General features: G+C 40.1%; 1 protein-coding gene across 2 annotated transcripts in view; it reads right to left on the reverse strand.

Moving 5' to 3' along the window:
- The window catches only part of necab2 (N-terminal EF-hand calcium binding protein 2), a 142,836-nt gene that overhangs the window by 62,627 nt on the left and 64,239 nt on the right, over positions 1–15,970 (reverse strand). For both annotated transcript variants that reach the window (XM_023955968.1, XM_023955967.1), the window contains exons 6-7: positions 3,455–3,591; positions 1,999–2,123 (exon numbers count right to left, since the gene is read on the reverse strand). In XM_023955968.1, the coding sequence (XP_023811736.1) occupies positions 1,999–2,123; positions 3,455–3,591 (262 nt within the window). The remainder of the gene's footprint in view (positions 1–1,998; positions 2,124–3,454; positions 3,592–15,970) is intronic.

A 15,970-nucleotide genomic window follows, 5' to 3' on the forward strand; every position in this document is an offset into this window, starting at 1 on the left:
TTGGAAATTTGCATGTCAGTCAAGAATGATCAAAGCTTTGTCCTGCATAATTAAGAGAAACTCACAAAGAACCAGGTCATAAAATCTGACAAAAAGAATCTCAGAAGCTAAAACAGTTTCATCCTCAACAGTATTAAAAGATTTACTAAAGAGAAAGGTGAGATAAAGAACGATTGTGGCTCATAAATAAAAAAAAACGCTTATATTTATATATCTTTCATTTTTGTGACCAATCCTCAAAGCAATCTGGTTCAATATTATTCAATCTTTTCTTTAGAAGATGAAAGGAAAGCAATATTCTGAAAAGTCTGGCTGGAATTCCTCAACAAGCTCTTATAACTACAGCTGCAAAGAAATCTTATAGATATTTTTAAACCTCCATATTGCTAGAGACTGAATTAGTCATCTCCTGTGTAAATATGGTTTGCTAGGCAGGAGTGTGCTTACAGAAGATCCTGAGGAATAAAAAACAGGAGCCAATTTGAATATAACATGAAATATGTATTCAACAATTGTGTTGAATAGGCGGTCCAATAACTGAAAACTCAAATTCATGTAAAAAACGAAACAAGTTATAGCAACACCAAAACATCACAAAAGAGCAACACAAATGTCCTTATCTGTTGTGTAAAGTTTATCTCTGCAGTAAATATCAACACAGATGTTATCCATTAACATCTCCCCATTCATAATTCAGTGCAATTTATTTAAAAAAAGTCTCTACATTAAATTGGATTAAATTGTATTTTTTTGTTTATCACAAAACCTAATGCAACAATATCTTTGAAAAATCAAAACAGTTTTGCATTATTAGATCTTATAATCTTTAATCTTATGATATCTTTGTCAATAAAAAGTTAAGTTTTCTGAATCACAAACTTGAGTTGGATATAATCTGCGACAAGCTTTGAAAAGACATTAAGGGCTAAAAGAATTGTGTTTTGAAGGATCACTCTGTATACTCAAAGAAAACTTGAAATTCGGCATGAAGATTATGATGTAAAATTGGTCCAAAGCTGTCAAATAATGGCAGGAAACCAAACTCTCTGGAGAAGCAGCTTTTACACTAAACGTGACCCCCCCCCCCCCCCCCCCAAAAAAAAAGAAATATATATATATATATATGTATATATATATCAGTTTCTCAGTGACTCAAAGACGTATCTCTGATGGCTGGAAAAATGAAGAGTCAGACATGATGTATACATTTGAGCCCCCTAAGGGGTAGAAGATGTTTCAACTCTATTGAGGAAACAACTGAAGTGTCTTTTGGACAAAAAAATTTTTCTATTGTAACACAGAAAACTTGATTTCCACGAGCAAAGCATAAAAAAATAAATTATTATAATCCTAAATCAAACACATAGAAATACAGAATGATTGTGGTTGAAGGTTACTGGAGTAATTCAGTCATTTTGAGCACCATGTAATAATTGATTTCTAGTGGCTTCATCCAAGTGAAGGAAAAATAATTTAAAGTCTAGTTGCCTCGTCTCGACATCAAGTATCCGATTTTCTCTAAAATTATTTTATTGTGTAAGCTCAAAACCCCGCCTCGCAAAGCAAATATGACTTAACTGCTTGTTTGGTTGTCTTCATTTTAAGAAAATAATAATAATAAAAATCCTGTTATTTTCAGTTTGATTCCAAACCATCTAATAAGCCTAACTTTACTATTAAGCAATTTTTGTCTTTGCATTTAAAATACTAAACAGTCTGCATTTGATTTTTTTTCTAATAAATCTTATAAAACCTTCATGCATAAATCCAGATTTTTTACCCTAAGCTTTATGTGTGCGGACTTTTCCATAGCTGCATAAGTGAAGTGCGGCCGTGTTAGTGATTGTGTGTGGCTGTTTATTTGTGTGCATGTGCACTGAAAGACTGCTTTGGAGATGCAGCCACAGTTTGATCTATGAATGACCTCACTAAGAAATACGACGCTAATCACGCATGCCCATGACGGATGGCGCCCGGCCATAATGCCGAGCTCTTCACCTGCAGCAGTGTTGATGGTCCTGACAGCCTCTCTGGCATTCACTCTGTTGTTAGGGGGATAGTCAGGGACGGTGTTCTGGTTGCGTTTCTCTGACACCCGTGGACTCACTTTAGCGGGTTGATGGCTGCAATGTGGAGAGAAGAAGACAGTTAGGGAATGATCTCTGCAAGAAATGAAGTTACAGGAGCTGCAGCAGGAACTCCCATCATTACAGGAAGAATTCATCTAAAACCCATTTTTGGGTTAAATGGTCATGTAAGTAACAGATCACATGAGCTTCATTTCTTTGACACTATTTCTATTCCTAGTCAGGTTTTATGCAATTTCACGCTTGATATGAGGGATTTGACAGAAAAAATATTTATGCAAGCCAATTTTAAAATCTTTTCAAGATAGTTTGGCCTTATTGCAATTACCAGGAAGGAATTACTTTTTTTCAACTCTTTTATTTAAGACTTCTCTTGTAGTCTCTGTGTAACCCCTTATAGTCGCACTTTGATCGTCTTTTGATCTGTTTTCAAAGCATTCCCAGTGGTCTTCAAATTACTGCTCCTGATTTATGATTTGAATAAAGATATACTCAGAAACACAATTTTACTATTACTCTTCTTAACATCATGAGAAAATGCACAAGTGTATAAAAAAACTAAAAAAAAAATTATTGGACTGGATCTTTACAGCATGAGAGCTTTATCCAAAAAAAAGAAATGAATTCTTATCTTTGGAGTTGCGGCTCTAATCAGAGTTCGACCTAGATGGCTGAATTTTGCACCCCTTCCACTCTGCAAAGGAGGCACATTTTTGCCACCTGTATGTTAACTGCTCCTTCACAATCTATGGCTCATTGCCATGGTAAGGGTAGAAACATGGATTGACCAATAAATTGAAGTTTTGCACCTGAGGAAGCAAATTTCTTCCTACCGGAGGGGGACATTCCACCTTTTTTCCATAGTCTGAAGGCTTGAAGTACACACTTGATTGCACACACTTAAGTTTTGGCAGCTGTACCTCTGAAAGGTGACCATTTTCCCAAATAACAAACAAACAAATTCTGTAAAGATGCACTGAATATATGAATATGTGAACCATAATGCCATAAAACTTAGAAATTTGTGCAGTGTACAAAGAAAAAGGAAAATAAATGATGGAGCATTTTCGTTTATTCTGAGAGTTGAGGTTAATTTAAATAGAAACAGGAGATAAAAAGCAGTAATGAGGGCAAGACAAAAGGTGATATTGAGGTTATGTAAGAGTTCAAGATTGGTCTCCGTGTGTTTGCAGAAGCGACAGTTCCTTTAACCAAAGATGATCTGCGCCTCAAACAATGCCTGCTTTCTATTGCTGCCACTGACAACATGAGTTTTACAGATTATCCCATGACAGGAGCACCGTCAAATACACACACACACACTTCTTATTTCACACATAATAACCAAGATGCCCTCAATGGCTTACCCCGACTGGCTGTGCTGCTCGTCAATCGCATCCACTGCACTTTCCACAGAGTTCAGGAGGGACTGGATCTGATTGGCCGACTCCTTGAGAAGAAAACGTGTCACAAACTGCTCCACATTGGTTCCCCTCTCGTATACCTGAGGGAAAACAGAAGAGAACATCACAACTGAATATTAAGGATTAAAATACATCACTGGTATAGGCACAGTAAGTCAGAAAAATCTGTATTAATTCCCTCCAGTCATTGAGAAAAAGGTGCTGCACTGATGAAAAAAAATGTAACAAGTTATGTCCAAAAGAAAAAGCTTTTGTAGACTTCTGTGAAGCTGTATGACGAGACATGTGGCAAAAGAAGACATAACTTCTGACAGCTGGAACAGAGCTTTAAGCAATAATGTGAACCCACACTACAGCCAAATAAAGTCCTATGTAAGATAGTCAATGTTCCCTCGTTTATTGCAGGAGTTCTGTTCTAAAAATGAACTACAATAGCTATTGGTAATATGGTGTATATGTATAAAGTTCACACTTAAAAGGCTTAAACTCATGGAAACTCATGGTCCAAACCTTTATGGAAAAATAAGTCCAGTGTTAGAGAATGTAGCCAGAGACCTGCTGGCGATCAAAGATTTTGGTAAATTTGGCAAACTGAACCACAATATGAGGAACTGCTGTACCCTTTTTGGGGTGGTTAAATTAACATCCCACCAAAAGACGTCACCATTGACACCCATGATGATGTTATTTCTGAACATTCACAAGACATGACTGCTAACTGTTTATCACGAGCTAACTCCAACTATGATAAGATCTCCATGTTAGCATTTTTGCTTTAACAATTGAGCCAAAAGCACAGTTGACCCGGTGTGATTGCTCTGGTTTTAGCTGATGATGATAACATGAAGTTGCTTTGAACTTGTAGGCGGGAGCCGGGATCTGTAAATTTCTGATTATATTTGGCCATCCAAACCTGTTAAAAAACTAAAGCTTTTGGACTAAACTTTATTATAAATATATACAGTGGGGCAAAAAAGTATTTGGTCAGCCACCAACTGTGCAAGTTCTCCCACTTAAAAAGATGAGAGAGGCCTGTCATTTTCCTCATCGGTATACCTCAACTGAGAGACAAAATGAGAAAAAAAAAATCCAGAAAATCACATTGTCTGATTTTTAAAGAAAATAATTTGGTCTACAAACAAGCAAGATTTCTCACAGATAAGTAACTTCTTCTGTAAGAGGATCCTCCGCCCCTCACTCGTAACTTGTATCATTGACACCTGTTTGAACTCGTCTATTTAAAAGACACCTGTCCAAAGCCTTAAACAGTCACAATTCAAACTCCACTATGGCCAACACCAAAGAGATGTCTAAGGACACACACTGCCCGGGTAAGGAGTGGCTTCATAAGAAGCATTTCAAGGTCCTGGAGTGGCATAGTCTCCAGATCTCAACCCCATAGAAAATCTTTGGAGGGAGTTGAAAGTCTATGTTGCCCAGCAACAACCGCAAAACATCACAGCTCTAGAGGAGATCTTCATGGAGGAATGGGCCAAAATAGCAGCAACAGTTTGTGAAAACTTTATGAAGACTTACAGAAACTGTTGAACTTTTTTCATTGACCAAAGACTTATTTTCCACCATGGTTTACAAATAGGTTCTTTAAAAATGAGACAATGTGATTTTCTGGATTTTTTTATAATCATTTTGTCTCTCATAGTTGAGGTATACCCATGATGAAAATTACAGGCCTCTCATCTTTTTAAGTGGGAGAACTTGCACAATTGGTGGTGGCTGACTGTGTACCGTTTTGCCCCACTGTAACTTAAAATAGATTTAAGTACAGCAAAAGGCACCAAACATCAGAAGTTCACAGTTGTTTTTTCCTCATGCTAAAAATAATGCAGAAGGACTTTTATATATATATATGTGATGTTACAGGAAAACTCTATGAAAACCCATCAAACTCAATCAGCTGTTACAGTTGGTCCTTACAGACTGAAAACCAAAACCTGATTTGCTCAAACTTGAAGCAGAATCAAATTCTGCGCCATAATTGACTACATGTGTACTCCAGAGGACGGAGCCAGTCTTTCATGGCAGCCTTTCTGTCAGAAGTCACAGTGCAGTGATTTGGAGAGACAATTAAGGTTCCTGTGCAGTCAGCCATTTTCTCCTGCGCTCTAATCAAAGAGAGACGCTCCCACGAGACATGAAAACCACAAAGCCTGCACTGACTTCCATTAACACACTCAGTGGATTTTATACACATGCAAACACAAACTTATCCATTAAAATGTGAAAACACAACGTAATACAGCAAAAAGGGCCTCCGTGAAAAGACATACAACAGTAATGTCCACCTTATGAAGGTGGACGGCTCTGAAAAGAAGAACCTTCTGGGAAGTCTAAACAGCTGGACTGACATCTGACTAAGATGCAGTTTATGACCTTGTATGTGCAAAAAAAATAGTCTGTAAAGCATCTAAATTCAAGAAATAGGAGTGAAACTTAATTCTTCAGATAAATGAGAATCCCTTAGTGAAACTCAACATCACAAATGTTTGATTGCAGTTCATTTACCTGCATAAAACATACCATATCAGCATTTTGTGTCTGTGCAATCTTTGTTGAATATAAGAAGCGTTTTGAATGCTCAGTAGAACAACAGTTTTACAGGAATAGATATACATAATTGCAGGTCTTTAAACAAGTGCTTCAACAGGTTCTAGATTCCTAGATTTAGCAGGTAAGTTTGTATTTTTATAGTTTTATTTGGGGGAGAGAAACTGCATTTTTCAAAATTTATCAAGATTCTAAAAATATTTAATATTTTGGAAGTAAAAAGAAGGAGAGCTATTTTTTGGATTCCAATGACAAATTCTACAAGGCAGCATTGGATGCAGTTTATTTTTCACAAACAGAAGATTATCCAAGTTTGTGCTTCTTCCCAGCTTGTAAAAAAACCCAAAGAAAAACAAACTCAGATTTACCACAAATGTGCTTCTAAACGAGGCAGTGTTTCTTTTCAGACTTTTCAGAAGTCTGCTGAAAAAACTGAAAGGAAAACACCCACAACACCTTAAAACAGACAGGTTTTGAAATAATACAAATTATAAAAAATAATACAAAAAACGTAAATTTCAGCAAATTCGGCCGGTTTCCCCGCCTGGCGGCATTTGTTATCAGGAGAGGGCAGTCGAATCGCGATACCCCGTGAGGTTTTAAGAAAAAGTCAAAATTTCATGCCGACTAGACTATTTTACTTAAGGTAGACATCGGTCAGTGGCCGCCCGGGCACATTTCGAGATCATGTTCAGTGACAGGCAGAATGGCCTGCTTTGTATGAACCTCTGGGTTACCAGGCAGCTGGTGGCACTTGATATCTATGGCTGGTGCCTGGAGACATTTGCACATTGTTCACTTAGAGATTCTGCCAGCCGGCTTCCACCACCCTATGGCCACCCAACTGTTCCCCAATTTCTTAAAGGCATGGTCACGCCCCTCGACTGACTGGCGCTCGACTGCCACAGCCAATACCTCCCCATCGCACAGCGGCAGTTGTATCTGTGACGGTAGCATAAGCTAAAGTAGTTTTAGAAAAATATGTCTTATTTAAATGATCTAAACTTCCTTAGAAAGTTTAATCAGTTCATCTGAAAACCCAGAATCTCCAATTCTTCTGCCAGTTCTTCTGACAACTCACATTTTTCCTACATGTCTTTACTCTTTTACTCCAGGGCTGTAGCTGCATATTTTTCAACTTCTGTAATTCTTCAACTGTTTGCATAATTAACGTAATTCCGGCAGATTCTGAAGTGGAGAAAAAGCAGCCGTGTGCTGATGTGCAACACTTAGTGTAGTACTTATGCAAACAATGGAAACCAGCTGATTTTGTTGGTGGAAAACAACTTTTCGCAACACTTCACATTAATGTACACGTTGCGTTAGTAATATATTGTATATCAGTGCAAAGCTGATATGAAAAACCGCCTTTCTTCGCATTATTTCTTGCTGGCATCATTCCCAGTGTTGAGATGGGCGGCAGTGGCTCAGGTGGTTGAGCAGGCCGTCCAATGATCAAACGGGTCAGCGGTTCGATCCCCCAGTCAAGTGTTGTTGTGTCCATGGGCAAGACATTTCATCCTCCCTGCCTCCAGTGTGGCTCCACTGGTGTATGAATGCGTATGAATGTCCCAGTAGTGGTTATGGGACCATAGGGGCAAACTAGCAGCCACGCCTCTGTCAGTCTGCCCCAGGGCAGCTGTGGCTACATCAGTAGATTACCATCACCAAGTAGTTACACAATCCCTTTTTTTTTATATACTTAGGATTAGTTTATGCTTTTTCTATATGAAAACTTACATAAACCAAACTTGATTGCTTTTTTTTGCAGAAGAGAATTAAAAATACCTCCCTGCACAGGAGATTCACTGTAAACAACCAGGAAAACCAAAAACCCGGAAATCCAATCAAGGAACGCCAACATCCTCCATGCCTCAGTCCATCCTCCTCCTTTCTTCATCCCGTGTGTCTTTCATGCTTCCCTCTTCGAGCGCGTCCCCCGGGTCTGGCTACAGAACCTGCTATAGAAAAACTGTAATCTATAATTCACACAGATCACTGACCCGAGAGGAGATGCTGCCTCTGCTGGCTCACCGAACGCAGGCTGGTGATTAGCTGCAGAGTGCATGTTGTGGACACGTGTGATTGTGTTTGTTTGTTTGTTTTTTTTACAAATCAGCAATGTTCGCTTGACTGAATAACAATCCATTTTACATGCTATGTATTTTTCCCAAGGTTTCATTTGAAATATTGCAAACAAATGAAATCATGTCAATTTTTATTTGCAAGTTTCTGTTTTTCTAACACAAATGTTTCTTGGTGGGTGACTGAACCCCCTCCTCCACTGCACCCCTCCCACACACACATCTTTTTGATAAGATGGAGGAGGCTGATTACAGGAGCCTGCAGAAAGTCGTAATCAGTAATTACAGAGCTCAGCCTTGTTAAGGGAAAAACAAACCAGTGGAGAAACAGCACTGATAGTGGTGTGGTCCTCAGCGGTGACTTGGCTGATAACAGCTCTGCACAACAAATTTCATCACGCATAAAGTCTTATTTGAGCTGTAAAAATTACCATCAGTTAAAAATAGAAACTGGTGCAGAACATCTAAATAGACTTTTTAACAGCAGTACTTTAATAAAAGAACAGACTAAAGAACTGATGTAACTCAATTCCTTTTTTTTGTAGTAACGGAGAAGAACAGGGTGCACAATCTTTCCGAGTTTAAAGACCCACTCTGCGCTGGGGGTCGGCCGGCTGGGGGGGGGTATTTACTGCGTGGCGGCGGGGGGTGGGGAGGGTAACCAGATGATTGTGAGTATGTGTGCGTGAGTGCATGGGTGGGACGGACCTGGGGGCTGGCTCGCTGGGACCCTCTGGGGCTTTCCCTCCCCATCACAGAGAGGGGAGGGCACTGAGAGGGTTGGGGAGGGGGGCTAAGATATTACGGCGGCGGGGGGGGTTGTAGTGTGTAGGGTTGTAGGGTTATGGGGGGTGGCTGTGGGTGCGTGGCGATCCCTGGGTTGCTCGGGTCGCGTGCCTGGGCTGGCTTGCGGAGAAAGGGCGCCGGTCGGGTGGTGGGCGGCTCATGGGTTCTGGGGGCCCTGGCTTCGTCCTTGGCCCTTGTCTCGGTGTCCGGCGCCCGGTGGCCCCCATGGCTGCCGCCTTGTACGGCTAAGCACTCCTGTCCTGTGGCCCGGGGGCCGGACACTGGGTTCGCTTATGCCTCTGGGCATTGGGGGGGCCCCTGTAGGGGGGCCTTCTCTGTGCCTGGCTGGTGGGGTGGGCGATCCCCTCTTCCCCCCCCTCCTGGGCTGCCTGGGTCCGGATGCTGGGGGGGCTCCTGGCCTGGGGGGCTCTCCTCCCCTCTCCTGGTCTGGCTGGGTAGGATCTGGTTCCCCTTATGAACACACGGTTCACGACGGCAGCATGCATGTATCTCCACCCCCACGTGCACACTACCACACACTGCTCCCTGTCTGCTTCATCCCTCCTCCTTACCTACAGTGTATTGATGGAAAAATATTTTTCGCTCATCTTAGTGTCAGATTTTCACCTTTGATGTCTTTCCAGCAGATCTGGTATAATTGTTACAGCTTAAAATAATAACTTATTCAAATCAGTGCTTGTATCCCCCACCTTTTCACCTTTCTTCCTTTTACTCTCTTCCACCCCACCCCCCCCACATTCTTCCCCTCTCCCTCCCCACACACACTTAATGACGACAAAAAGGGGTTTATACAAATCTACACTTTAGTTTCTCGAAGCTTTATAACCTTTTTTGTGATAGTAAAACCTGTCCAACACAAAAAGCCTTCAGCTCTAATCTGTTTGCTCAGCTGTTGGACAGAACAAGTTAGAAAAAAAAAAATTAAAAAAATAAAGACCCACTCTGCATTCATCTTTTGATCCATTTTCAAAGCGTTTCTAGTGGTCCTTTCGTTATGATTATGCCTTTTTTAGCCAGAATTATAAAACCTGTATTGTTTTCTAGGACATAGTTTCTGCAGAGCGGCAGTTGTTCAACGGGACTGTTGTTGCATAGTAAGCCTGCCCTTATTTCCCATCATCCCTTTATTTACACTCTCTCCCTCTAGCTTTAAGCCCTCACAACCTAGCATTACCAGTGCAACAAAATTGGCAAGCAATATTGCCGCTATCCAGCCGTACAGTTTTGATCCAGATACCAGCTCAGACGAGGAAAATGAAAACCTTACGTGGATATATTTGTCTTTAAGTGTATAAATCGGAGTGGAGCGCAGCAGGGAGCTTGCGGCCCTCCGACTATAGCACCTAATTCACTACTACAGGTTTTTTCAAACTCCATTTTTTTGCCTGCTCCTAATTTACTACAATTTAGATAAAGAAAATCTCAGAAGGCAATTTTGATCTCAATTTTTCTTGTTGGTACTTAATAAGAAAAAGCCACAAGAACATGTTAAAAACACCAAAAATACGATTTTTATTTGAGTGAGCCTTAAAAAAAAAAAAGTAGAACTTGATTTTGAGATATAGATTATTGTTAAATAAAAAAAAAAAGAAGTGGAATATTCCTGGCATTTCATCTTGAAAAAAACTCCTTTTTTTTGGAAAAACATATCACACATTACCCAAAATGTCAAATAGTTTTAGGTGGTAAGTAAACTGAAAACATCTGTGAAGTAGTTTCCAAAAATACCTGGAAATATCAGTAGAGTTCAAGATTGTCTGCAGTAAGCTTCTAGCAGCAACTAGTTGAGAAAAAAACACTAGTGTTGTCCACAGATCTTATGCAATAACAATCATTCAGTCCTTTCTTTGACATCCTATTGAGAACTAAACCATTTCCCCCTGACTACCAGCAATGCAAATTTTTCCTCTTTAGAGGATATTTCTAAATCTGGATATCTCCCGACCACTCAAACCACTGATAATACTCCTTTTTGGTATATACAGGGTACAGTTAAGGCTTTTCGGTGATACCAAATGTAATGGGTATAGCCCTGGGAATTGTTTTTAGTTCTTCCTTGTCAGGTTATTTGCTTGTCACCTTTTTGTTTCCCCATGAGCCTCATTACCTATATTGGGTTCTACGTCACCAGTTCCTGACAGTTTTATTCAAAGCCCCAAAATCAGACTAACATCCTCTAAATAACTTTATATTAAAAAAAACAATTCCATCTGAAATGTCATTTTTTACTAAGGTATACAAACAATTACGCAAAATCTGGCCTTAAATAGGAAGCATTCACTTTGATCTATTTAAGAGAAGGAAAAATGGCTGGATTTTCTCTTGTAAAGTTTTGTTTAAAACTACTTTAATAGTTTCAAAAAACATGTCTCCTATGATCCAGTTATATCATGTAAACAACCTGTACTCACTTTACAATACGTTCTTTCTCACTGTCAGGCCATTTGTCATATTCTGCTCTCCCCCTGCTGTACTTCACAAAATCAAATTAGAAACCTTACTGAAATTATTTCCTCTGCTAAAGTCAGGATTGGTGAGTCGGCATGGATGCCTCAGCCTGTAAAAGCAGCCACCAGTCTGTTAGTCTGAGTGATGTCAGTCTCAGTCCTTGGCAAATGCCCAGTAAAGCAGGTAGAAGTGTTGGTGTTGATAAAAGTTTCATATAACCTTCAGCTGAAGGCAAAGGAGTCTGATCAGGAGTGACAGCCTTAATAAAAGCTTTCAGGGAGGAGTGGACAAACCGCCTGGATATCAGACCGACAGAAGACAAGGCAGATCTTCTGGTTGAGGTGGGACTCGTGGAGGTTGTTTGTTAGTTTAACGTCTGAAAACTACTGTTTAAACGTGACACTGACATCATGAAAGCAACCAACCTCCACTTTGCATCGGACAGCTCAGGCTTCTGCGTGGTCCGTTAATTTCTGATACTGGACATATCCTTTACTTATACAACACCAAAGTGTAGGTAAGGGTGAGATGCAGGCATGTTGTACGGATTTTTCATATTTTCAACTCCCTTGAATCCTGCACACGGCCCTGTTTGTGCAATTTAAATGATAAGTGTGCGCTCTTTACACCCAGCCTGGCTGTTAGACACTAGGAAATTAGACAGAGCGTAGTTTGTGTCAGCATCCATGGACATACCTCAAGGACTGGCGTATCACGTGCACACCCCATGAATGCGGCTCTGGTGCGCAGCCAATTAACGCCCAGTACGTGTACCACACTACTCAGAAGAGTATGGCATTAGGACACCATACGACAGCATCCCCTGTAAGTCATAAGTGTGTGCAACTTGCAACATTCTTAGAATTAGTTCACAGTACACTTACCACACGCACGACAATGGCACATTCTAGTAAGATGGAGGCAGGTGCCTCAACGGAACTGTAATATAGACCTGCACCTCCTTAAGATCCAATTGCCCCTCATCTATGACCCTCCACAGGGCGGCACAACCCAAACACCCACAACAACCATAGAGGGCAACCCCCCAGGGCGAGTGCATGTGACTAATACATAAGGTACATCAAAAACTACAATTTGGATGTTATATCAAGTTATTTTTAATACTTCTGCTTTATTCAAATGTGTTAGTTTTATCATAACATCTATTTTTCTCACATTGACCTACCAGTTACTGATATTTATCTTCATTTAGGGGTGATTTTCTTTTTCTAAGCTCTGTTGTCTGGTTAGAAAGTGTTTATCTACTTTGTTCAGAGCTCATTAACCTTCTAATATCGCTGACTTTGACCTTATTTTAAAGATGGCTTTTCATCTCAGGAGTTTCTGATTACTGTCTTCAAAAGATGTCAAAGTAAGTCGTACACACAGCTGCGAAAGGCAGACCTCATCTTTTTTTTTCCAGTCACGCTATACTCCCAGGAGCGAGGAGGAGTAGTCCTCGGGTTGTAGCCCTCATCCTGAAGCCTGTGAGCGATTTGCTGTTCCTGCACTTCCTTTATGCTGATCTTCAAAGAGCTTTAGGACTTAAAATTCCCCACTCCACCTCAGAGACCTCCTGTGCAGCCTATTTGGGGATTTTTTTATCACTTTCTATTGGCTTAATCGTTATTGCCATGACAACCAATAAAAATTGTTCGAGGTGTATCGAGTCTGAGCAAACTATCTCCAGAAGTTGGGACCTTTTTCAGCTTAAAGCCTCCACAGCTTCCATATCGCAGATGTTTCTGTAGAGAAAATGTCTTACAAACTGCAGGTTTTTAGTCGGCAAAGGTTTGATGTTCTGAGGGGGAACAGATCCTTACTTTTTCGCCCCCCCCTCCACAGCTTCACACTTCAACCAATTAAAATGGTATCCTAGCAACCATGGTCAACGTGTCTCCAAGTAACACAAATTTGGCCGTATGCAAATGAAATTGGTGAAGCAGACTTCTAACGGCAGACCTCTCCGTACAGCGCTTCCCACCAGGGATCACAAACTGTGTCACAGTCTAAGAGATTCGTTACACAACTCGCACACTGACACTCACTGACACACATACGTTTGTCTCCATTATTTCTCTACTTTCTTTGTCACTGCACAACCTGAACACCTTGTGATGATGTTATTGTTGCAACAACATTAAATAGATTTATACTACAGCACCGTGATTACCAAAACATGCGTTCAAAAATGTACATGAGGCTTTTGTCATTTTACTTTTACAGTGTTTACTGTGTCTATAGCCGTGGTGCAAAGGCAAAGTGGTCGACTTCTGATTGAAAGATCACAAGTTTGGTTCCTGCCCTTCCCACTCATGTGTCAAAATGTCCTTGGGCAAGACAATGAAGCCCACATTGCTGCTGGGAGTTATAAGTTGAATCCAGTGTTAGGCAGCAGGGTGTGAATGGGAGTGTGACTATAAGGTGCTGACTATAAGGGGCTTAAGTATAAGTACTGCTTAAATCTGTGATTTTAACTACCGTAAACATTGTCTGCAAGCACTAACCAAAATAACCCTTTTTACATCAGAGCTTTAGCTCCAGTGTTTACATTCTTTTGACTACAATGACCATTCAACAGTTTTTTACACAATTAACACAACTCCAATGTATTTGGGAGTGAAAAAAGCAGCCTTGCGCTGATATGCACCACTTAACAGTAGTGAAGTGTTTACACAATCAATGTAAATCAGTTGATTCTGTCACAGAGAAAGGTGTTTTTTTTTGTGCCATTATGCAACACTTTTCGTTAGTAAAATGTTGCATAATAGCACAATTTTAAAATTAATACCATTTTTCTCTGTGTCAGAATTAGCTGATTTGTGTTGATTCTTGAAACAGTCAAAAAGTTATGGTATGCCAAAGACTCTTATTTAGGTGTCGCCAGTGACATTTCCGGTGTTAACAGGACCTACGAAGGAAGCTGCAAAGACTCAATGATAAAAGATTATGCTTTCATAAAAGCTACTGTCGCCCCAATCCCAGCTGAGGACAAAGGACTCCTAACGACCCGTAACCATGTAGTCCAAGTAGACAATGCTTAGACAATGCTATCCAGTTTCAAATCTGACTCCTCCCCCATGAGCACATATTTACCAGCTCTTTTAACAGCTATTTTAGAATTGACAAAGCCTTTTGGATAAGCGGTGAAACATCTTCAACTTAAAAAAAAAAAAAGTCCCGATGACAACCTTTAAAACTACTATGATTGAATCTACCTGGATGAATGAGAGTCTTCATAGACATCTTTTATAAAAGCATCAGATATAAGTCTTGGCAACAGCTACATTTATACCGAAAACATGAATACACTAGACACATATAACATCAGCCACAGGATCCTGGATTCAACCTCTTAGTCATTTTACTTTTTGGAAATTAACAAAGGGCTGCGCAGTGGGGCAGTGGTAAGTGCTCTCGTCCTGCAGCGAGAAGGCTAATGTTCAAATCCTAGCTGGGATCTTTCTGTGTGGAGTTTGCATGTTCTCCCCGTGCATGCATGGGTTTTCTCCAGGCACTCTGGCTTTTTCCCACAGTCTAAAAACATATATTAATTGGTGATTCAACATTGTCCCTAGGTGTGACTGTGATTGTGAGTGGTTGTGTGGCCCTGTGACAGACTGGCAAACAGTCCAGGGTGTTCCCTGCCTTCACCCAACAGTAGCAAGGACAGGCTAATGCAATCCCAAGACCCAGAAAGGATTTAAGCGGGTTAGAAGATGGACATGGAAAATAACAAATGGTCTAAAATCATAGAAGAAGAAAAAATAATAATAAAAAACCACCAAATACTTCTGGAGAGCCTCTCTTTCCCTACATCACAGCCCTGTGACTTTCTGGTCAGATGATCAGCTTCTCTTGGAGGTACTGAGGTCCTAAACAGAGACCTATTTTTGATTTTTTAACACCTCATGCTTTTGCTGCACAAAAGTTAAACAGTTTTTTGTAATAATGAAGGATTGACAGCCAAAAAAATCATTTTACATCCTACCAGTTGTGTTCTGTTGGCATTAAAGTCATTTTAGAAACAGGTCATTTTTTCTGCCCCTATCAACAACAGTTCATAAAACTGCTAGACCTTTTTGTGTTGAAGGGATCTGAAAGCTTACAGATGTAATGAGCTGATCAGAGCTGGCAGCAGCTGCAGTGGACAATGAATCTGCAGTCACTAAGAGGCAGAAAGAGCAGCATCACTGTCAGCACAATGACCCCTAACATCTCTGAGTCACTTCAACTGTACAGTCTTTGTTACTGTACCGTTTTTAATGTCCTAAATGCAGTAACAAGATCACTTCCCAAGAAAATAACTGCCCAAAACTAATTTTCTAACACAAAAACTTAAGCTACAGTTTGAAAAAATATATCTTTGGTTTGCAAGAAACCACACAGTCTGTACTGAACTGCAAGAAAAAAAAAATGTCATCATGAAAAAACGTATTTAAATTCAACCAATACAGTTTAACCATAGAAAGATCAAAGACAAAAATTGGGATTATGATTTTATAAAACTAAAAAAACTTACACACAAAGAGGAACATTAAGCTTCAAGAAGAAA

The sequence above is a fragment of the Oryzias latipes genome, chromosome 6 (genome assembly GCF_002234675.1).
Source record: "Oryzias latipes chromosome 6, ASM223467v1".
Lineage (NCBI taxonomy): Eukaryota > Metazoa > Chordata > Actinopteri > Beloniformes > Adrianichthyidae > Oryzias > Oryzias latipes.